This window comes from Toxorhynchites rutilus, unplaced genomic scaffold (genome assembly GCF_029784135.1).
Source record: "Toxorhynchites rutilus septentrionalis strain SRP unplaced genomic scaffold, ASM2978413v1 HiC_scaffold_29, whole genome shotgun sequence".
NCBI lineage: Eukaryota > Metazoa > Arthropoda > Insecta > Diptera > Culicidae > Toxorhynchites > Toxorhynchites rutilus.
This window is the reverse complement of record NW_026599861.1, coordinates 29,648-54,099: the sequence shown is the minus strand read 5'-3', so window position 1 is coordinate 54,099 and position 24,452 is coordinate 29,648. Positions and strand designations below refer to the sequence as shown.

The 24,452-nt window shown below is 38.5% G+C and overlaps 4 protein-coding genes across 4 annotated transcripts; 2 read left to right on the top strand and 2 right to left on the bottom strand.

The window, feature by feature from the left end:
- The first annotated feature begins 9,865 nt into the window (after window positions 1-9,865).
- Window positions 9,866-12,222, top strand: LOC129781937 (histone H1B-like). The gene is made up of 2 exons (XM_055789436.1): window positions 9,866-10,579; window positions 12,083-12,222. The coding sequence occupies exon 1, from the start codon at window positions 9,898-9,900 to the stop codon at window positions 10,576-10,578; it is 681 nt and encodes a 226-aa protein (XP_055645411.1). The 5' UTR covers window positions 9,866-9,897; the 3' UTR covers window position 10,579; window positions 12,083-12,222.
- LOC129781946 (histone H4) lies at window positions 11,372-11,930 on the bottom strand. Its single transcript, XM_055789445.1, has one exon. It carries the CDS (start codon window positions 11,885-11,887, stop codon window positions 11,576-11,578), a length of 312 nt encoding a protein of 103 aa, XP_055645420.1. The 5' UTR covers window positions 11,888-11,930; the 3' UTR covers window positions 11,372-11,575.
- A 1,500-nt stretch (window positions 12,223-13,722) lies between the features above and the next one.
- On the bottom strand, window positions 13,723-14,651 carry LOC129781944 (histone H2B-like). Its single transcript, XM_055789443.1, has 2 exons — window positions 14,455-14,651; window positions 13,723-13,900 (listed from the first exon to the last, which is right to left on the bottom strand). Exons 1-2 carry the CDS (start codon window positions 14,649-14,651, stop codon window positions 13,723-13,725), a joined length of 375 nt encoding a protein of 124 aa, XP_055645418.1.
- A 258-nt stretch (window positions 14,652-14,909) lies between these two features.
- On the top strand, window positions 14,910-15,866 carry LOC129781941 (histone H2A). The gene has a single exon (XM_055789439.1). The coding sequence runs from the start codon at window positions 14,910-14,912 to the stop codon at window positions 15,282-15,284; it is 375 nt and encodes a 124-aa protein (XP_055645414.1). The 3' UTR covers window positions 15,285-15,866.
- Window positions 15,867-24,452: the final 8,586 nt, after the last annotated feature.

Genomic DNA, 24,452 nt, shown 5'->3' with positions numbered 1-24,452 from the left:
AAAGATAATGACATAACAGCGTATGGATAAAGCACTCAAAATTTCTCGTATTCTCTCAAGGAAGTACGGCGAGTGCTTTTCCGGCCTCACTGAACGGATAGCTTCGAAAGAGCTAAGACTATCCGTTACAATGTAATAGTGTTCAACAGGTCGTGAGGCGACGCTGTCCAGCGCCCAATGAATTGCTGCCAATTCAGCAATATACACTGAGCAAGGATTCTGAAGACTGTATGAGGTGGTAAAAAATTCGTTGAACACTCCAAATCCTATGGACTCGTTTATAGTGGACCCATCAGTAAAGTACATATTATCACAATTGATACCCCCATACTTTTCATCGAAGATCGTTGGAGCGATCCTCGATCGTTGGTAATCTGAATATCCATGGATATCTTGCTTCATGGACAGATCAAAATGCACAGAGGAATTGATGTAGTCAGGGAAACAAACACGGTTGGGAATATACGAAGAAGGATCAACCTGCATGGAGATGAATTCATGATATGAACTCATGAATCCGGAGTGAAAATTTAGCTCGATCAGCTGCTCAAAATTTCCGATCACCAATGGGTTCATGACCTTACACCGGATGAAGAACCGAAGAGATAATAATTTGAAGCGATCTTTTAGTGGGAGTACGCCTGCCAAAACCTCGAGACTCATGGTATGCGTTGAGGGCATACATCCCAACGCGATACGGAGACAAAGATACTGAATTCGCTCGAGTTTAATGAGGTGTGTTTTGGCAGCTGATTGAAAACAGAAACTGCCATACTCCATCACTGAGAGAATAGTTGTTCGATACAACATTATAAGATCTTCTGGGTGGGCGCCCACCAGGTGCCGGTAATTGTACGGAGAAAGTTTATTCTTTGTTGGCATTTTTTACTCAGATACCTAATATGGGCCCCCCCAAGTACATTTGGAGTCGAACCAGACCCCAAGATACTTGAATGACATAGCATGAGTGATCGGTTTACCCAAAAGTTGAAGCTTTGGTTTTGCTGGTCTATGCTTCCTAGTAAAAACCACCATCTCTGTTTTCTCCGTGGAGAATTCGATCCCTAGCCCAATGGCCCAGGTTGAAAAAATGTTCAAAGTATCTTGTAAGGGTCCTTGCAGGTCGGATTCGTATGATCCTACGACAGACACCACTTCATCATCTGCAAGTTGTCTTAGGCTGCAATTTTGTGTAAAGCAATTGTCGATGTCGCTTACATAGAAGTTGTACAAAAGGGGGCTTAAACATGAGCCCTGGGGGAGGCCCATGTAAGAGACCCGACTTACTGCCGAATCTCCGTGAGAAAAGTTCAAATGTTTCTCACAAAGCAAGTTATATAACATATTATTCAATAGAGGCGGCAGACCCCGAGAGTGTAATTTGTCCGACAAAACCTCTATTGAAACAGAATCGAAAGCCCCCTTTATGTCCAAGAATACTGAAGCCATTTGTTTTTTTTCGGCGTAAGCCATTTGAATTTCTGAAGAAAGCAACGCAAGACAATCATTCGTCCCTGCCTCTGCGGAACCCATATTGTGTATCTGAGAGTAGGCCATTCGTTTCAACCCATCGATCAAGGCGATACAAGATCATTTTCTCCAACAATTTCCGTATACAAGACAGCATTGCTATTGGGCGGTACGAATTGAAGTCGGACGCGGGTTTTCCGGGTTTTTGAATAGCTATAACTCGTACTTGTCTCCAATCATCTGGAACAATATTATTCTCCAGAAACCGATTGAATAAATTCAACAAGCGATGTTTCGCCACATCAGGGAGATTTTTCAGCAAGTTGAACTTAATTCTATCCGATCCCGGAGCAGAATTGTTACATGAAAGCAGAGCAAGAGAGAATTCTACCATCGAAAACTCGGAATCAAGATCGCACCTACCTTGTGGTATATCTCGAACAATTTTTTGCACAGGAGCGGAATCAGGACAAACCTTCCGTGCAAAATTAAAAATCCATCGATGTGAATATTCTTCGCTTTCATTCGTTGAAGAGCGATTTCTCATGTTTCGAGCCACTTTCCATAATTTTTTCATTGACGTTTCTCGTGACAAACCTCCCACGAAATTTCGCCAATAAGCACGTTTTTTCCCTTTGATTAAGTTTTTAAATTGATCTTCAAGGGCTAAATACGTTTGAAAATTTTCAGGGGTTCCACGTTTCCGAAAAGCTTTAAATGCATTCGATTTTTCTACATAAAGCTTGGAATATTGGCTATCCCACCATAGATTGGGAGGCCTTCGGGAAATGGTGGAACCTGGGATGGGTTTCGTTTGAGCGCGAACCGCGCTGTCATAGATCAAACGAGAAAGGAAGTTATACTCCTCCAATGGAGGTAAACCATCTCTGGAATTGATGGCTAGAGCAATCGCGTCCGCATATTTTTTCCAGTCAATGTGTCTTGTGAGGTCATATGCCATGTTTATAGATTCAGAAGAATTAGACCCAATGGTGATGGAAATTTTGATTGGCAAGTGATCACTACCGTTGGGGTTCTGGATTACATTCCACTTGCAATCTAACGATAGTGAATTCGAGCAAAGCGAGAGGTCAAGAGCACTTGGGTTAGCAGGAGGTTTAGGTACACGTGTTGTTTCCCCAGTGTTCAAAACGGTCATATTGAAGCTGTTACAAAGATCATATATCAACAATGAACGATTGTCGTCGTACTGTTCCCCCCAGGCAGTTCCGTGAGAGTTGAAGTCTCCCAAGATCAATCGTGGCTCAGGAAGGAGTGAGCACATGTCATCAAGTTGTTTGCGGCTAACCGCAGCTCTCGGAGGCCAATACAAGCTGACAATACAGAGGTCTTTGGCTCTGATGTTTGCATGACAAGCAACAGCTTCGATCCCTCCAATAGGTGGAAGGTCAATTCTAAAAAATGAGTGGCACTTATTGATCCCCAAAAGCACCCCTCCGTATCTATCATCACGGTCCAAGCGTATAATATTAAAATCGTGGAAAGAGATATCATCTCGCGAAGAAAGCCAAGTTTCGGACAGAGCAAAAACATCACAATTGAAGTTATGAATTAAAAATTTGAATGTATCCAATTTAGGGATAAGACTACGACAATTCCACTGTAAAACAGTGATATCTCTGACCTCTCTATTTGAATTAGACATCAAGAGAGATAATCATTGCAAGGAGGGGCCATGTTTGCATCAATTGTTGCAAAATTGTCTTTAATACTGGAAGCATTGAGATGACAATGGTTCTGATGGAGTCGGAAACATTAAAACACTCGAAGATTTGATCCAAAAGGTCAGACAACTTTATAAATCCCGATTGGGAAGTTGAACTGGACGGAAAAATAGGGACAGTTGGGGTTTTTGATGTCCCCTCGAGTGCTGGGTCGTACGAAGATGAAATATTCCCACGGAAGCCAGGAGGAACCTGATTTTGCTTGTCCGCTGCACTCGATTTTTTAGGCAAGCTAACAGAAGATATAACCGTGGGGACTTGTTCTTGAACTTTGGGAGTGGTCACATTTTTTGCGCCGGGGATTCCCTTTGAAAATAAACTTTGTGCCCTCGCTAGCTGTGTCCGCTTCCATTTCATCAACTGGCAACGTGGAAAAGGTATTGTGTGTTGAGATTGGTTGTTCTTGTTGCTGGGTCAGTGGCGAAGCGCCCTTCAAAATTTCCGCAAATGTGCGCTTCGAGCGTTCCTTTAAAGAGCGCTTCTGTTTCTCCCAGCGACTCTTGTAATTTTCACAAACTGAGAGCTCGTGTGGGGATCCCCCGCAATATGGACATTTATGCTCAGTCGCACTGCAGGATTTCCCCTCATGTTGCTCTCCGCAAGTGGCACAGCGCTCCTTGTTGGCACAATAATCCGAAGTGTGACCAACTGACTTGCATTTGTTGCAAGTCATGGGCTTTGGCACGAAGAGTCGCACAGGTAGTCTCAATTTGTCCACCATAACGTAGTCAGGGAGGGCGGCACCAGCAAAGGTGACTCGAAACGAGTCGGACGGCGTAAATTTAGTTTGGTCCCCATCATGGGAAAGTTACCCGAGTTGGCGACAGTCCAAGATTTTCACTTCCATTGAGGGGAGCTTCTTGAACTTGCCTTTTCCTTCTGCTTTTATTTGCTCGCTCGTCAGACCCGTTTCAGTTATCACCCCCTCAATTTCTACGTTATGGGAGGGTATAAATGTTCGATATTCGAGAGTGAAATGTTGATCAGCAACAATCTCGTTTGCGTGTTTCCGGTCATTCACGACAACTCGCAATTTGTTCGGTCTAACCCTGCGAATTTCAGATACAAAAGTGTATCTGGCCAGATCTTTCATGATCTGAATCACGTTAAGGTTTTTTCCTTTCGGTTTTGGCCGGAGGAAAACAACCCACGGGCCAGTTCCAGGTGCATCTTCTGGATAAACTCTGACACGTGGAGCGGAGACAACAGAGGGGGAAGACGAGGACGAGGACGAGGACGAGGACGAGGACGAGGATGAGGATGAGGACGAGGACGAGGATTGGGTTGGATCGGAAGCATCAGAAGGGGGAAGCGAAATCGATGATGGGAGAGGGGGAGTGGAAGTGACAGTGGGTTGAGAAGGGAGGCTTGCAATTTTCTTAGAGGGGGGCTTGGTAGGATGAGCGGATTCGTCCCCAGAAGAATTATCTTCCTTATGAGGGACTTGTTTATGTTTTTTCCCAGATCTTGTATGAGATTCATTATCGGAGATCTCCATCTCTGGAGATCCTCCACTATTCTCCATTTTACAAAAATTTCTGTCTTATTTCTAATTTATTATTGATTTTAACAGTAATCTCAAAAAAAAAATAGCAAAAAAAAATTATGATAATAATATTAAACAATAAACAAATGAATTGAATAATAATATTAATAATAAATATGTGTACCTTAATATATAAGTTGTTCCAATAATGCGCTCTACTGCCCTAATCAGGGAGAGACAGAGGTTACGCGCTACGGAGACAACACAATAGCGCAAGAATAGCTTACGCAGCCACGTGATGATGAATCCCGTTTGCGACAGTCACGCGATGGCGATCCCGTTATGCCGAATCAGTTCAACAGCCGCAATCCGGCTCGCTGCAAGAGCGCTGCTTCCTTTGTTCCACTTCACAAAAGGTCAGGTCGAAAGCGGACAGCAATGACCTTCACTCGTACACGATTCACTCGTACCAATAGCACAATAGCAAAAGTGGCAACGCACAATACCGACACTGAACTTTACTCGTCAAGAGTTAGATAGCGAATGATGTTTTGTGATTATCCGGAGTGAAAAAAAAATCAATACTCCGGATAATCGAGTCCGACCTGTATTTGACGTTTGGAGCAATTGCAAATGAAATCGACAAATGACATAACATGAGTATTTTTGATTGGAAATATTTTTTTAAATATCTCGAGAATGGCTGCATTTAGAATGAGATTAAGAATGACCTTTTTTGTTTCAAATCACATCAGATGTTCATCAGATGTTTGTCAAAAATAGTTTTACCATCTTGGATTATTTTTTTTTCTCCATGACTTCTATTTTATATGAAAAAATAAAAATAAAAAATACGTATTTTAGATGTTGCAAACTAAAGTTTTTTTTTGTAAATGAAAAAAAATACTATTTTTTTCTCAGTGTATATTTTTTCACGTTTGAACATCAATACTCTATAACTCTTTCTGAGACACCATTTCGGTCCGACTTATAGTTTTTGAGATTTAAATTATCAAAGATTCCTCTTACTAGAATCGATACGCCATTTACAAAACTTACACTTGAGTAAAAAAAATTCCCAATTGGTGTGGAGAACAAATATTTGCTTCAACCCAAACGGAATACAAACTTTCATTCGAATCAAAAATATATGTTTTAAAATCTGCATTTTTAGGTCAATTTCATTTGGAATTGCACTATATGAATCCATTCTATCCGGTGACAAAATGAACTAAAATAAAATAAGTATAGACCGGTAATGATGTTATGCATCATATATATATATATATATATATATATATATATATATATATATATATATATATATATATATATATATATATATATATATATATATATATATATATATATATATATATATATATATATATATATATATATATATATATATATATATATATATATATATATATATATATAAATGGATTTCTGTCTGTCTGTCTGATTCTTATGGACTCGGAAACTACTGAACCGATCGACATGAAAATTGGTATGTTGGGGTTTTTTGGGGCCGGGGAAGGTTTTCATGATAGTTTGAGACTCCTCCCCCCTCTCTAAGGGGGGCTGTCATACAAATGAAACACAAATTTCTGCATAACTCGAAAACTAATCAAGAAAATACCAAATTAGGCATGTGAAGGTTTCAAGGGACATAACAGGTTTCTATGGTAAATAGACACTCCTCCTGTCTCACTGAGAGGGGAGGGGGCTGCCATACAAATGAAGCATACATTTCCGCATAATTCAAGAACTAATCAAGCAAACGGAACTAAATTTGGCATGTGGAGGTATTATGGGGAAGAAACATTTCTAAGGTGGTTCGACACTCCTCTTAGGGTGGGCTGTCATATAAACGAAAAACAAATTTCTAAGAAACAGTAAAATCAGAGAGATGTTTTCCCCTTTTTATGTTATGATTTTCCAAATCTAACCGATGGTCAAAAAATCATTTTACCCGTTTCTCCAAAAATCATAACTTTTGAATGTTTGAATGTTATGTCCAATTAAAGCCAAATAGTTTATAGTGCCACATTTGCGATTAAACTGGATTTTAGTCGCATAGATCTAGTATATTCGCATTCGATTTTTAGAATATGTTATGTAAAACATCCTTAGTTTTCAAGAAAAAATAAAAACAAAAAAATGGCGCACTTGATCCCGAGACCATGTAAACTATAAAAAGCAAATACAATCAATAATCACGAAAACAAAATCCAATTTTATCGCAGGTGTAATATTTTTTCAAAGTAGACTAGCTTCTTGACTTCAATTTCATGTATCGACCATATCGAGAAAAGATGGGAAAACCGATTTTTCAAATCGAACCATCGGTTAGATTTGAAAACTCATAAGTTGAAAACAAAACAAAAATACATCTCTGATTTTAAGATATGTTATGTAAAACATTCTCAGCTTTCAAGAAAAAATATAAAAATATATAGCGCAGGAAAAAAAGGAACAGGAAAAAAAAAACAAATACAATCGATAATTACGAAGAACAATTCAAATATTTTGGAAGCGGGTTTTTTAATGAACAGGTGATTGATTTTAAATTTTTGACTTTGATTGACTTTAAATTGAATCGAAATGGTCACCCTAACGAAAGAATAAAAAAATACGAGTCTAATATCTTGCGATAAGAAACAAAACTACCACTTCCATGAGATTCTGAGAACCACTGAATCGGTTTGGCATCGAATTGACTGTATTAAAATATGACACCATTGTTTGTCTCAATTTTCATTCAAAATTTTCTTTATCACTTGGAGAAAACTGGATGCTTTATTACAGTAATTTTCAACCGGTGGTTTTTTAGTCATTAAAAGGGGGGAATTCTGCAAGGGACTATTGTACATTTACTTCGCTTTGAATTTGACAATGATTAACAAAAATTACTACAAAAACTTTATTGGATACGCTAAAATTTGCGATCCTCGGCAAACATTTCTAAATCTGGAATGTAATGTTCGATTGAACAACTTCACAATGTTTCAAAGACTTTCGTCAAAGAACGATGATGATGATGATGGAACAGACGACGAAACAGTACAGAAGACCATTAAAAAGAAAATTGTACAGCATTTGTCAAGATTTTTTACAACAAGTTAAACTTTAAACATATTTTCCTTATGTCAAAGAACAAGATTTGGACATGGTTTGAATCCCCTTTCGACTGGCAGTGACGAAAGTTTCGGATCAATTTTAGAACAAAATCATCGATTGCATCGATGATCGAAAAATGATATCCTGATATGCGAATTAAGCGTTACGAGTATTGTTGTCTAGTGTGTAGTATTTATGTGAATCTGGATTTCCTACAATGCTGCTGATGGAAAGAAAACACCGTAACAGAGTGGATATCGAAGATGACATGAGTTGTGCTTTTTGACAACGTGCTCAAGAATTATGATTTTGGCGGAAATCATTCAGACGCAGGTGTCATACTGACTTTATATACCTTTTTTGTAGTCAGATACAAGTACAGAATCATATTTGTTGCGAATATAACTTGAAAGCCGTTTGTATTCATTCATTATTTTACTGATATGCTACAGACTTTCTTACAAAATACTGATAGGGGGAAGAACTGGGATTAATCTTCGTCAAAAGTGGAAAGGAGCAGAAAAGGTTGAAAACCACTGCTCTATTACATAGGATATTTATTATATACGGAATGGATAACTCTCATCCATGATTTTTATTTTTTAAATGTGTTTATCCTTCTCCAAAATACATGTACACAAGTTTACTTTTCAAATTTCGATTCGAATTATGCGTGATACGGATAAGCCAGATCTGAGCTTTCAGTTTTACCAGGATGATGTGTTGGATTTGTTACCGTTTATCTGCGCAGTCGGGTAATTACCTGTATTGAATTAGGATCTCACAGTTGGGTAATTGAAATGTACGTTTTGTCGCGAGTACAAATCTTGAGCTTTGTCGTTCCATATGAGCTGCCTGTTGAACAGACTAAGCAGATGAAGAATTAAGGTAGTTAAAGTTGGAATTGTGGAATGTGAGTTGTTGTCGAAGGACTGAACAAGATAAAACTAATAAATTGATTTCAAACATGCTGCTATTGACTATTCGAATGAACCCATTGGAGAGTTGTCTTTGGAAAGCTAGCTTATATTGAAATAATATTTCACTTACGAGTGGCAAAAAAAACGGAAATAGTCTAACGTTGGTATAGTAAAAACGATGACAGAAAGAAAAAAAAATTAATAGCGGAAACATTCAACAGATGAAATGAAAAATTCAGAAGCACAGCTATGGTTTTTTTCAACTTTCAATTTTAGGTTATACTGGTTTGGACTCAACATATGAATAACATACAAATTCACCAAATCATAGGGTACATGTAAACATTATAAACATCATGATGATTTTTAAAATTTTAAATGATTTTAAATAAATAAAATATTTTTGATCTGTACAGTTTGGGATTTTGTAGCAGAATATCGATAACACAAATGTTGGCAAACAGTTTGTATTACCAATCCATCCTCGGAACGTGAATCGTAACTACGAATATGATTGTACGAATAATGATGATATTTTCTCTAAAAGTATTCAAATTTCGTTCATTTCACAGAACAAATTTAAATAATGGTAACAATTTTGTATGGGTATATTGAGTCATATGAAAGCGAACGGAAATCAAAAAGTGCCTGAGCTGCTCCGATGGCAGCAAAGTTTAGATGAAAATACTTCGCTGTGTTGATGAAGAAACATACAATTTTGGTATCAAATGATCGGGGAAATATTGCTCTTCTTTACAAACAACTTTTTATCGTCGTTTTACTTTTGTAATAACACAATTTTACACATTTTCAGTATTGTGTTAATAGTTCTGATACATACTATGCACATTACCGGAAAATTGTTGCGAAACGAGAAGTGATTTTTAACATCAGACAACTCTGAATGTTAGCTAGATTATCATAGCGTGCAATGAAAAGCGTATAACGTTATTTTGTGCGAATTAGGACAAAGAAAATTACCATGTCTTAAAATATGAATTTCAAAAACGCAAAAGATTTTCTCAACAACGAATTGAAACGAACGCACTGAGTTTCCCTAACACAGATGTCAATTTCGAGCACAAGTGGCGACACAGAGCGCACCATGGAATTCAGCATTTCGTTGAAACATAGTAGTGAAATACAGTGAAAAATGGCCGATACAGCTACTGAAGTCGTTACCGCAGCATCGGTTGCCGCATCTCCAGCCAAGACACCGAAAAAGGCTCGTGCTCCTAAAGGAGAGGGTAAGAAACCGAAAAAGCCAGCCACTCATCCACCAGTGAATGAAATGGTTTTAGCCGCCATCAAGACTTTGAAGGAACGTAATGGATCATCTCTTCAGGCCATCAAGAAGTATATCGGTGCCAATTACAAGTGCGACGTTGCTAAGCTCTCAACTTTCATCAAGAAATCTCTGAAGAGTGGTGTTGAGAAAGGTAGTCTTGTGCAAACCAAAGGAAGTGGAGCATCGGGGTCCTTTAAAATTAAATCTAAGGACAAGACACCTGCGGGCGAGAAGAAACCAAAGAAAACTGCGGCTGGGAAGAAGCCTTCAGGGGAAAAGAAAGTTGCCAAAAAGGCAGCCACTCCCAAAACTGCAGCCGTCAAAAAGCCAAAGGCAGCACCAGTAAAGAAAGCGGTTGAGAAGAAAGCTAAAGCAGCCGTCGCCAAAGTTGCCAAAAAGGCTGGAACCGTGAAAAAAGCGGCCGCTCCCAAACAGAAAGCAACCAAACCATCGAAAACAGCGGCGAAGAAGCCTAAAACTCCAAAACCGAAAAAGGCTGCACCGGCTAAGAAACCCGCTCCGAAGAAAGCCGCCGCCAAGAAGTAAAGTTCAGTCGATTGAAATGATTTAAAAACAAACAGTCCTTCTCAGGACTACAAACACATTGAATCGAAAGAGTAACAAAAGTTTTTCACCTCAAATAATAATTCAAATGATTTTTTTATAACAGTCAATATACATTTTCACACATCTGCATCATGTGTCCAACATTGTACACTATTAAGAATGTTCATATTCTAACGAAACGAGATATGATGGCCAACTGATGATATCGAAAAGCATCAATTGTGTAACAAACTTTACGTCGAGCCTGCATTAGGTTGCGACCACATGAGGTTTTGGTCTAAAATCATTCATAGCCATCGCGATCGTTTTGAGATTACATGTACCCAAGTATAGTTTACAATGATCCCTCATTCGACTCATAATTCACAGACATTCAGTCAACAAATATTGGACTTTTTTTTTGGGTTTGGGTCAATACAACTAAAGTACAACGTGAAATTGTATTTGAATCGTCATCATAAACTAACAGGAAAACCTGTTTTTATGCGTTTCCTCATTCGTGCGACCACTTTTGAGTACTTTTATTATTTGTGTGATTCGAGTTTAGATTTAATAATGAAATCGCACCAAATGGGTCGCACAAATGGGAAATCTGGCAAAAACGAACGCACAAAAAACTGGCTTTCTTGTACCACCAATTGAGAAACGAATCATGATTTTGAACAGTGGTTCCTGCGCAGTAAGCATGCTACACATCTGGAGCGGTTGCGTTCAGTACAGAAGTTTAAAGTTGTTCAATGTTTCGTTTATTTATCACCACGTCATGTAATAACATTGTATACATTTGTAATATCAATATTTTTCGATAGACGGCGAATGACCTGAAGGGTTAAAGCCGACTGAAATAAATCAAATAATCAATCAATCAATTGAACAGTGGTTCATTTAAAAACGTTACTAATCACTCTTTTAACTGGAAAAATATCGTGGCCCTGAAAAGGGCCGTTTTGTTGAAACCTACGCAAAAGTATATCATTTAACCTCCAAATCCGTAGAGAGTACGACCTTGGCGTTTCAAAGCGTACACAACGTCCATTGCGGTAACGGTCTTTCGTTTGGCGTGTTCCGTATAGGTAACAGCATCTCTGATTACGTTTTCCAGGAATACTTTCAGCACTCCACGAGTTTCCTCGTAAATAAGACCGGAAATACGCTTCACTCCTCCACGACGAGCCAAACGACGGATGGCGGGCTTTGTGATACCCTGGATGTTATCACGAAGAACCTTACGATGACGCTTGGCTCCTCCTTTTCCCAGTCCTTTTCCTCCTTTACCACGGCCAGTCATTTTTCTGAATTATTGTATGATGCTTTCCAGTACAAACGATGAATGAAACTGATGTTGTTTTCACCTAGGGGTACCCTCTTTTATATCCGAATGTAAATGTTGTTTCCTTCTTCATCATATTGTCATTCTTCTCTTCTCTGCGTTTTCCTTTTTGTTGCGCATGCGCAAAATGGTAACACGTTTCATATATAAAAGCGAGGGAACGCGTGGAAATTTTTCATTCCAAGAACAACTTTGAAACCGTTAACTCTACTGAAATCGTAAGCAATGGCTCGTACCAAGCAGACCGCTCGTAAATCCACCGGAGGAAAGGCTCCTCGCAAACAGTTGGCCACTAAAGCTGCTCGTAAAAGTGCTCCAGCTACCGGAGGAGTCAAGAAGCCACATCGTTATCGGCCAGGAACCGTCGCTCTGCGTGAAATTCGTCGGTACCAAAAGTCGACTGAATTGTTGATCCGTAAGCTTCCATTCCAACGTTTGGTTCGTGAGATTGCTCAGGATTTTAAGACCGATCTTCGCTTCCAGAGCTCGGCTGTTATGGCTCTGCAGGAAGCAAGTGAAGCTTATCTGGTCGGATTATTCGAAGATACCAATCTGTGTGCCATCCATGCCAAACGAGTGACCATTATGCCGAAAGACATCCAATTGGCTCGTCGTATTCGTGGAGAACGCGCCTAAGTCTGACCTATCTGACCTCATTCTCAAACAAACGGCCCTTTTCAGGGCCACCAATTTATGCGAAAAGAGTTTTAAAAACACGTTTTCAAACTCTGACATTCCATACGCTGTCACAAGTATGAATATATGAAATATGAATAAACCTCTGAGCTTGCTGATAAATGTTACTATAGAAGAATACTTTTGATAATAGAACATGCTTCCACAAATATGATCAATTCTTAATCAGTTCAGAGTTATTCGTTTACAAATGCTCGTATTATTTAGTATCATTTTGGAACCAAGCATCGTATTATAATCACTTCTCGTTGCCGGCGAGCGTTAGTCGAGAATGGATTGTCTTTCTTAAGACAGGTGAAGGAGAAGTAATGGAGTAGTTTTCTTTTCACAAGGGCCCTTCTCAGGACTAGAGACGAATGAACTGCAAAAGTTTAAAGTCTCTAAAAACCCAACAAGGAAGGGATGTACTATAATGATATTGGACTTATGTGACAAACAATATTTTACTTTTTGTAATTTGGTATATTAGGATAAATCTTAAAACACTTTCCAATGTGCATTGCAGGCTGATTAATGCACGGTTGGCAATAATACGTAATAATTTATTGCCCAATCTGGTGTCTCCAAAAGACGTAAATGGACGCGTTCTCGATAAAAATATATCTTAGCAATTTTACTATATTTTGATTCGACTTCTCGTGCTATTTGAAAAGGACACTTCAAAGAAGTAGTCTCGAAATAACTCAACTCCCCGTCATCACTAATAAACTTTAATATGCCATGAGAGGGGACATCCGAGTGATATACTGGAATTACGACGTTCCATGAGAATGGACAGTCGAGATTAAAGGGCAACAAGTTTCAGTTATCAAATTCACTCGATGCATTATACATTCTGCACACAATGATCACATCATTCTCAAAACGTACTTCACAATAAATCGTATTACATTAAATTGTTATATCGAGCCATTTTGGACACCTTTTGTGATATTACTTTTCAGAAACTTTCGAGCAATGAAAGCGGAGTGTTCGCACGAGAAGCGACTTGTTATAATAACACCAATAAATGATTGAAAAATTGTATTTTGAACTCTTTAACCTAAATTTTGTGGCCCTGAGAAGGGCCGTTTTTTTCATATTGTAGAATTCAGAATTTACTTGGAGCTGGTATACTTTGTGACGGCTTTGGTTCCTTCGGAGACAGCGTGTTTGGCCAATTCTCCTGGTAGCAATAAACGAACTGCGGTTTGAATTTCACGAGAAGTTATAGTTGATCGCTTGTTGTAATGCGCTAAACGAGATGATTCAGCGGCGATGCGTTCGAAAATATCGGTTCCCGGAATAAATCGCCACAGAAAACGACTGCAACAGAAACCACCGCTTATAAAATGTGTAGTAGGCTATAAATATTGTGGCGCGGTATTGTATTTCAAAACAAGAATTAACCGGGCAAACGTATCGCCCCAGGCAAACGTAACGCCCCGGGCAGACGTATACCGTCCGACGCTCGCTAGAGCTCGGTCGGACATTGCTAAAGGATCGTATCCTATGTTTCAAACTAACCGGGCAATCAGTGGATCCCAGGTTTGCGTGCGAGACACCGCCGCTTCCGACGGCGGGTCGGCGGTGGACTCGGATTGCGTCATCTTGGCGGCATGGGCCGCCTCGATTCCTTATCCTCGCCAAATGGGGACTTCGTCCCCATTACATTGTCCTCAGAATAAATTTCGAAAAACGAGAACAAGAGAATAAATTTATAATAGAAATGTGAGGCACATGATGTTTTTCCCGCGCCAAATATTTCTAGCCTACTACACTTTTTCTAAGCGGTTGTTTCTGTTGCAGTTGTTTACTGTGGCGATTTATTCCGGTCACCGAAAATATCATTCACAAAGCTGTTCATGATACTCATGGCTTTGGATGAAATACCCGTGTCAGGATGGACTTGTTTCAACACTTTGTAAATGTAGATAGCGTAGCTTTCCTTCCTGCGGACCTTCTTCTTTTTCTTGTCGGTCTTGGTAATACTTTTCTGAGCCTTTCCGGACTTCTTCGCTGCCTTTCCACTGGTTTTAGGAGCCATTGCTACGTTTTAACGCTTTCACTGTTCGAGAGGAACTAATGTTGAAAGCAAGGGAAACATCATGTTATATGCACAGTCAGGGTGGAATGTATGCCCGTCCCCTTATGTTTATGATGCCATTTCATTATATTCGTAGCACTGCCTGAGTGAAAAACTAATAATGGCAGAGTTAGTATAAAAGAGGGTTCGCTTACTGAAAATTTTCATCAGTACAGTTTCGCTTTGCTCGTGAATAACTTCATAATTATATAACAAAAAATGTCTGGACGTGGTAAAGGAGGAAAAGTTAAGGGAAAGGCAAAGTCCCGTTCAAATCGTGCTGGATTGCAGTTCCCAGTGGGTCGAATCCATCGTCTGCTCAGGAAGGGAAACTACGCCGAACGTGTTGGAGCTGGAGCTCCTGTTTACTTGGCAGCAGTGATGGAATATTTGGCAGCTGAAGTGTTGGAGTTGGCAGGAAATGCCGCTCGTGACAACAAGAAGACCAGAATTATCCCACGTCATCTGCAGCTGGCTATTCGTAATGACGAAGAATTGAATAAGCTGCTGTCGGGTGTAACTATAGCTCAAGGCGGAGTTTTGCCCAACATCCAAGCTGTCCTGCTACCCAAGAAGACCGAGAAGAAAGCTTAAATCAACAACGACATGGAACTGCACTAAAATCGAGAACCCAACCGTCCTTTTCAGGACGACAACAAATTTCTAATAAAGAGTTACATTGATTGGTTTTCTAAAAATCAATCCACAGCAATCTCCAAGGAGAGCATCTGTTTCCAAACCGATATGAGTGAATCATTTCACCGAGCTCGGAATATTACCCTGTTGAGCCCAACCGAGGCCGGAGACCGACAATGGACCTTTTCTTTCTAACCCACGTAAGTCCCTGCAGATCGATAGTGGACTTTTCTAAAAATCGATTTCTGACTTATGCTTTCTAAATATGCTTAGCTTTCTCCTGATTAATTCTAGCTAATAATCATAAGTTCAATGTTTTAAACTATTGCAAAGCATCAGCTCACAACGAGGAATGTTTCAAACACTGCTTCGAAATGAAATCGAATCTCGGTTAATCAAATCGATAAAGGCAAGCAGTATTATTATACGAGTAGAATGTAGCAGAAATGGGTAATACATGCTCGTTTTACTCAGGTAGTTGAGATGGGCCAAATTACCAGGTATACCAGCTGCTAAAAAACTACATTTCCAGAATTTTCTTTCCTTCCATGCATACATCCTTCGCCACGTTGCCATGAATAAGATCAGGATGGGAAGCAAAGGATAATGATTGAAGTACCATTCTCATAAAAAAAAAAAAATCACCAGCAATTCACACTTCCAATGATAACATTGTGTCGAGCTCCGGACCTAGTACTGAATCTCATACAAGACTCGTTAAACAGCTTTGCCTTTCAGTCCTTTCGTCGATAGTGCAGAAAAGCCAAACCACACGATACATCAGAGTTGCTGGATGTTATCAAAGTTTTATCGATTATTTTGTAACAAAAGTACCATAGAAATACTGAAAATTGTGATTTTGGGTAGCTTTTACCTTGTGTACACGGTTTAAAAGTAATTGAAGAGCGTCGTGTCGAAACTGGCTGTTATTCAGCTGATTTGGCGTGAAATCGCTCCATACGTTACTGCAGGTTAACGAAGTTCGACAGAATATAAAATTTTTAACTAATTGAATTTTCTCGTTTTTCTTATTTATTGAAAGCTGTCAATATACATAAATAACATCGATTAATTTTAAGGTTATTGTATATTGAAATCTATCTATGTAATTGAATATTTTCTGCAATCAAACGATTTCTGCAAACTGAAATCAAAGCTTTTAATTTGGCGTTCCTATTCATGCTGTTAAATAGGCAAAGGGCCTGGCTGAGTATGGAAATTAAAAGTGCCCCCAAACCAAATCACCCGCTTTATGGAAAATGTTGTATAGGATACAAAATAAGAAATTTTGAGTATTTTTTGCCTCTATGAGATTCACCATGGAATCTATAGTAAGAAACGTACTTTTCAAGTTTTTGCATCTTACTATGGTGTATCGAGAAATAATATCAAAATAATTTTTTATCAAAAATTTATGTACCAAAAAAAAACATTTATGTAATATTGATTTTTTTTTTATAAATTCAGTACTGCTTTAATTCGTATTCAAATGTTTTTCTACGCGTTTTCTAGATATGTGTGATTTTTTTCAGAATTTTAACTGTGTGGCGCGATACATAAAATATATATTTATAAATTTTTCGTTTTTTTAGAATTCTGAGAATATGTACTGGTTTAATCTCTTTTTAGATGTTTGCGATTTTTTTTTCAGAAAATTTTAAGTACTGCGCAGTACAAAAATATGCAATATTTTTTTTTATTTCTATATTGTTTATTGTCTAGTATTTTTTCATTTGGAAAATGAAAATGTTGTATACGGTACAAAATTTCAGAAAATAAATTATTATTCTGAATACCTATACTCAAAACTCAAGCCTATTGAGAATGAAAAAATGGAAATGAAAGATACTCAACACGCACAGTACTGCTTTGAAATGTGTTCGTACGTGTTTTTTTATTTATGATTTTTTTCATAATGTAGCGAGGTTAAAATGAGGAAACAAAAGTACGTTCAATACTTTTTATTTATATGAAATAGATGATTGATAAAATCGTGGATATCAATTCATAATACTAAACAATTCCAAATCTGATCTATTTAAAGAATTATCTAATTTCGCATAAAAAAAAATCGATGGTAATTTTATCATAGTAAGATGTACTACGAGTATTTTTACATATTTTCTTTTTCAAGCAACAAAAAACAACGTTTTAGCCATAGCTCTTATTGTGAACCATATAGATGTTATATTCAAAAATAACATCTAATTTTCTAATTCGCAACAATACTTTCCATAGCGCTGGTGATAAGGTTTGGGACTCTTTTACGAATACGGAATACGCACATACAATTTTAGGATTTTAACCAATTAAAAAAAATAGAAAATTACTGAAATAGAAATAAGAAAAAATATTTAAAAAAAATTAATTAGATATTTTCGTACCGCGCAGTTATCAAAATATTCTGAAAAAGACATACACGAACAAATAAACATAAATACTTATATATGAATTTGACATTTTTTTTGCACCACATATTATCACACATATCTAAAAAGGTGTAGAAACGCATTTAAATACGAATTAGAGTAGTACTGAATCTCTGAATAAAGAAAATTTCAATATTTCAAGATTTTTCGATACACCATAGTAAGACGCACTTTCATTTTTTTCCAGTAATTTTTATCTCGAAGCTATCGAGAATAGTGTGCAAAAAAATGAAAAGTACGCTTTTTACCACAGATTTTATGGTGAACCTCATATCATTTCTTATTTGGTACCCTACACAATATTTTCCATAATGCGGGTGATTTGGTTTGGGGACAGTTTTTATTTCCATACCCAGCTAAGCTTTTGAATTTAAAAAATGTAGTGCAGCTAAGAACGACACTCAACAAAAAATGGATTCGATTTCTATCCTGAAGCAAATATCAATACAGACTATATCTTCTACATTTTCCGTGCTCGAAGAACAACCAGTATTGCAACTGGATAAATATTACATTTCTTTCAGTCTGATAATCATGTTCAGAAATCTTGAGTTAAGCATTACGTTTGATGTTATTAACTGACCGAAAAAAAAAGTGGGAAGAAGAAATGATTTTTGTTGTCGGCTAATAAAAAATAAATAGATAAGAATATAAAAATAGAGTAACAACATAAAAAAATTCAATTGCTTTGTATGGAAGTTTGTGCTAAGTATCCGAAGCTTCAATATAATTCGGCCAGATCACGAGCAGCCATCATGCACAAAAATAGATTTTATTGAATTAAGATAATTTAATTGATAGCACACACACACACACACACACACTTTCTCACGCTCGCACTCACCTGATGTGACTTCTCGCCCAGTGCCCAGCTTCTCATCACCCGTTGGTGGTCAGGCTCTTAGTGCCGTCGGTCTTCCTTCGTCGTCGCTTACTTTCGTGCACTTCTCTCCCGTTCAATTCCAACCAATATTTCTTTCCAACACTATTTCTATTCACAACAATTTCTTCATCTTTCCAAACTATTATCTCCGTTTAACCACTTTATTTTCTTCTTCTTTTCTTTTTAGGAAGCCGTTTTGTTACCTTCCAATTTTTCATGTTCCACACCGCGAACTTTCACCATTTTATACATCGCGTGTACAACTAAATTTGCTTTTTTACACAAACCATATCTCAGCGACTTGTGTCGCACAGGATTCCCGACCTGCGCCACTTAGAGTCAGAGCAACAGACACGCTTCCCGATAACTCACGCACTTTTGTTACAAATCACCGTTGGCCAATCATTTTCATTTCTTGGTCGTTCACCGGGAACTTTGCGACCAAATATCCGTACACTTTTGCTAAATGCACCGAAGTTAGCTAGTATCGCTGATATTTTCCGGCGGATCGTCGGCAATGAAGGCTAGGCCGGATCGTGCATCGAAATCAACACTGCCAAATTAAACAACGATTTGGAGAAAACGGATGCAATCCGTCCGTCCGTGCTGGTGCGGTGGTAACTGATCAAGTCCCCCGTTTCTCCCGTTTTGCTCACTGTGTTTCTCTAACTTCCTTGGTGCTGCCGCTATTGACTTGAATTGACATCCGTGTTTGGGAAACTCCCTGCGCTCGTTTCGAATCGCTGTTGAGAAAACATTTAGCGTGTTCTTAATTCATGTTTGAAACAATCTTAAATTTCTCTGTTACAGTTCACACGTCCTTACCAGAATCTTGTTTATTACTCACTTGGATATTCTAGGTACCATTCGAAGGCCGTTTCCTATTGAAATCGGTCACCGATTTGGTGCAATTTGACCGAAATACTGATGGTAAGCCTTTTCAAGTACCAACACAACACTAATTTTGCGACTTAAATGTAATGTTAAGGAACAGGAACAGTTTCCGGATCTATTGATACCAAATCCGAATATTTACTCAATAACGGATCATCTTCATCCAAACTTTGGTGCATTTTTTTAAATAATATGCGCAGCAAATATTGTATATCTAATATTTATTTGAGCAGCCACTACAAAATGGCGGATTACATATTTTCTCAGAACCCCATAAATATGGGTATCAAATCAAAGGTCTTGACTAGTAGAACACAGACATTCAAGATAAATGCAAATCCAAATTGTCCGCCACCACCAGATGGCGCCATATATAGTTTTTTCACAACCCCATCAATATGGGTATCAAATGATAGGGCTTGACTAGTAGAATACAGTTATTTATGGAAAATGCAAATCTAAGAAGGCGGCCACTACAAAATGGCGGATTACATATTTTCTCAGAACCTCATCAATATGGATATCAAATGAAAGGGATTGACTAGTATAACATAGTTATTTATGGGATATACAAATCCACCACAAGATGGCGATGGCGACAAGATGGATATTCATCGGAATATTTTGATGATGTACTGTATTCTATTAGTCAAATCATTTCATTTGATACCAATATTGAGAGGATTTCAAAAAAAAACATAGTCGACCATTTCGTGGCGGTGACCTTTAGGTATTTATGTTGTTCATAATGTAGTGTATTCTCCAAGTCAAGCCATTCAGCCAATTTTTAGCGGCGGCCAAATTGAATTTTTTCAAGATCAAGGAATACGCAGTTTTATAATGGCAGTAAAATTAAAGGTAATTTCAGATCAATCAGTGATCAGGAACGGGGTCCAATTTCAATCAATGTGGGACAATCCTACAAACACTCAAGCATACAAACAAACAGGACAAGCTGAATGAAACTATTAAAAAAGTAATTGTTTATTTGGGAACTGCGGCCATCTTGGACATTGATTTTTAATGATCTACTGTGTTCTACCAGTCGAGCACATTCAATTGATACCCATATTGATGGGGCTTTGAAAGAAAAAATATGGCGCCATCTTGTGGTGGAGACCATTTTGGATTTGCATTTTTTCATAAATAACTGTGTTCTACTAGTCAATCCCTTTTATTTGATACCCATATTGTTGGGGTTCTGAGAAAATATGTAATTCGCCATTTTGTAGCGGCCGCCATCTTGGTTTTGAATTTTTCATAAATAACTGTATTTTACTAGTCAAGGCCTTTGATTGCCATTGTTTTTTCATATGCCATATTTCATATAGCCAAATTTATGGGGTTTTGAGAAAACCCATATTGATAGGATTTTGAGAAAATATGTCCATAATCCGCCATTTTGTACCGGCCGCCATCTTGGATTTTCAAGATCACGGAATACGCAGTTCTATAATGACATCCGAGATAAAGATGTGTTCCAAATTTCAGATCAAACGGTTAACAGAAAGAGGGTTAAATTTCTATCAATGTGATACAGCGCTATAGACAACGTTACAAAGTTACAAAGTCACAAAAATACAAACATGTCCAAGCTAGATAAAACCGTTCAATAAATAAGTGCAAATCATAATAATTTTACGTTTACCGAGAGAAAATTCTTTGTTTTGTGATTTTTTTTTTATCAATTCGTTTATTTTTACAGGCTCAGTTACATTAGTTTAAAGGAGCCGAATTCTTAAATATAATTTTAAAACTATATATATAAACAATTTTCTTACATCTATGGTTAGTAAGGTGGAAAACCGATTACTCGCGGTGTACTCGAGTTTAGGAGGGTGACATATTTTTAGGAGAAGGATGGGATATAAGGAAATTGTAACAATGTTGATGAACACTCATTTCATAAATCTATTCGTATATCTATAGTGTATTTACATTTCAACTTATTCTACTATTTATAGCAAGGGGACGAATTACCCGCAAAGGAAGGAAAGGAGGGTATAAGGATGTAGGGACAATCACACACGAAGATCTATAGCTTTAAGGAAAACATATATATGGGACATGTAATCAAGGTCTAACCGAGCCAACACATCTCTCACCGGCACATTGGGCTGTCTTCCTCGGGCCCGAAGGGAGTTTTCTAAATTCGATCTGGCGACCAGATACACCTCGCACGACCAAACAATGTGCTCGATGTCGTGATAACCTTGGCCACAAACGCAGAGATTGCTGCTGGCAAGATTGAAACGAAAGAGTAGTGCATCTAACGAACAGTGATTGGACATGAGTCGGGAGAAGGTGCGAATAAAGTCCCGACTCAAGTCCAGACTTTTGAACCACGGTTTGAGGCTAACCTTAGGGATAATCGAGTGAAGCCACCGACCCAATTCATCTTCGTTCCACTTACGTTGCCAGTTAGCGATGGTATTTTTATGGACTAAAGAATAAAATTCATTGAAAGCGATTTGACGCTGATAAATATCGCCTTCAATTGCACCTACCTTTGCCAATGAGTCAGCCCTCTCGTTACCCGGAATGGAGCAATGTGAAGGGACCCAGATAAAGATAATGACATAACAGCGTATGGATAAAGCACTCAAAATTTCTCGTATTCTCTCAAGGAAGTACGGCGAGTGCTTTTCCGGCCTCACTGAACGGATAGCTTCGAAAGAGCTAAGACTATCCGTTACAATGTAATAGTGTTCAACAGGTCGTGAGGCGACGCTGTCCAGCGCCCAATGAATTGCTGCCAATTCAGCAATATACACTGAGCAAGGATTCTGAAGACTGTATGAGGTGGTAAAAAATTCGTTGAACACTCCAAATCCTATGGACTCGTTTATAGTGGACCCATCAGTAAAGTACATATTATCACAATTGATACCCCCATACTTTTCATCGAAGATCGTTGGAGCGATCCTCGATCGTTGGTAATCTGAATATCCATGGATATCTTGCTTCATGGACAGATCAAAATGCACAGAGGAATTGATGTAGTCAGGGAAACAAACACGGTTGGGAATATACGAAGAAGGATCAACCTGCATGGAGATGAATTCATGATATGAACTCATGAATCCGGAGTGAAAATTTAGCTCGATCAGCTGCTCAAAATTTCCGATCACCAATGGGTTCATGACCTTACACCGGATGAAGAACCGAAGAGATAATAATTTGAAGCGATCTTTTAGTGGGAGTACGCCTGCCAAAACCTCGAGACTCATGGTATGCGTTGAGGGCATACATCCCAACGCGATACGGAGACAAAGATACTGAATTCGCTCGAGTTTAATGAGGTGTGTTTTGGCAGCTGATTGAAAACAGAAACTGCCATACTCCATCACTGAGAGAATAGTTGTTCGATACAACATTATAAGATCTTCTGGGTGGGCGCCCACCAGGTGCCGGTAATTGTACGGAGAAAGTTTATTCTTTGTTGGCATTTTTTACTCAGATACCTAATATGGGCCCCCCCAAGTACATTTGGAGTCGAACCAGACCCCAAGATACTTGAATGACATAGCATGAGTGATCGGTTTACCCAAAAGTTGAAGCTTTGGTTTTGCTGGTCTATGCTTCCTAGTAAAAACCACCATCTCTGTTTTCTCCGTGGAGAATTCGATCCCTAGCCCAATGGCCCAGGTTGAAAAAATGTTCAAAGTATCTTGTAAGGGTCCTTGCAGGTCGGATTCGTATGATCCTACGACAGACACCACTTCATCATCTGCAAGTTGTCTTAGGCTGCAATTTTGTGTAAAGCAATTGTCGATGTCGCTTACATAGAAGTTGTACAAAAGGGGGCTTAAACATGAGCCCTGGGGGAGGCCCATGTAAGAGACCCGACTTACTGCCGAATCTCCGTGAGAAAAGTTCAAATGTTTCTCACAAAGCAAGTTATATAACATATTATTCAATAGAGGCGGCAGACCCCGAGAGTGTAATTTGTCCGACAAAACCTCTATTGAAACAGAATCGAAAGCCCCCTTTATGTCCAAGAATACTGAAGCCATTTGTTTTTTTTCGGCGTAAGCCATTTGAATTTCTGAAGAAAGCAACGCAAGACAATCATTCGTCCCTGCCTCTGCGGAACCCATATTGTGTATCTGAGAGTAGGCCATTCGTTTCAACCCATCGATCAAGGCGATACAAGATCATTTTCTCCAACAATTTCCGTATACAAGACAGCATTGCTATTGGGCGGTACGAATTGAAGTCGGACGCGGGTTTTCCGGGTTTTTGAATAGCTATAACTCGTACTTGTCTCCAATCATCTGGAACAATATTATTCTCCAGAAACCGATTGAATAAATTCAACAAGCGATGTTTCGCCACATCAGGGAGATTTTTCAGCAAGTTGAACTTAATTCTATCCGATCCCGGAGCAGAATTGTTACATGAAAGCAGAGCAAGAGAGAATTCTACCATCGAAAACTCGGAATCAAGATCGCACCTACCTTGTGGTATATCTCGAACAATTTTTTGCACAGGAGCGGAATCAGGACAAACCTTCCGTGCAAAATTAAAAATCCATCGATGTGAATATTCTTCGCTTTCATTCGTTGAAGAGTGATTTCTCATGTTTCGAGCCACTTTCCATAATTTTTTCATTGACGTTTCTCGTGACAAACCTCCCACGAAATTTCGCCAATAAGCACGTTTTTTCCCTTTGATTAAGTTTTTAAATTGATCTTCAAGGGCTAAATACGTTTGAAAATTTTCAGGGGTTCCACGTTTCCGAAAAGCTTTAAATGCATTCGATTTTTCTACATAAAGCTTGGAATATTGGCTATCCCACCATAGATTGGGAGGCCTTCGGGAAATGGTGGAACCTGGGATGGGTTTCGTTTGAGCGCGAACCGCGCTGTCATAGATCAAACGAGAAAGGAAGTTATACTCCTCCAATGGAGGTAAACC

Excerpts from the sequence above, each read along its gene's own strand:
- LOC129781941 (XM_055789439.1), top strand. The coding sequence starts at position 14,910 with ATGTCTGGACGTGGTAAAGGAGGAAAAGTTAAGGGAAAGGCAAAGTCC.
- LOC129781937 (XM_055789436.1), top strand. The coding sequence starts at position 9,898 with ATGGCCGATACAGCTACTGAAGTCGTTACCGCAGCATCGGTTGCCGCA.
- LOC129781944 (XM_055789443.1), bottom strand. The coding sequence starts at position 14,651 with ATGGCTCCTAAAACCAGTGGAAAGGCAGCGAAGAAGTCCGGAAAGGCT. Across the intron at positions 13,901-14,454 it reads ATCATGAACAGCTTTGTGAA|CGATATTTTCGAACGCATCG; the intron begins TGATATTTTCGG and ends TATTCCGGGAAC.
- LOC129781946 (XM_055789445.1), bottom strand. The coding sequence starts at position 11,887 with ATGACTGGCCGTGGTAAAGGAGGAAAAGGACTGGGAAAAGGAGGAGCC.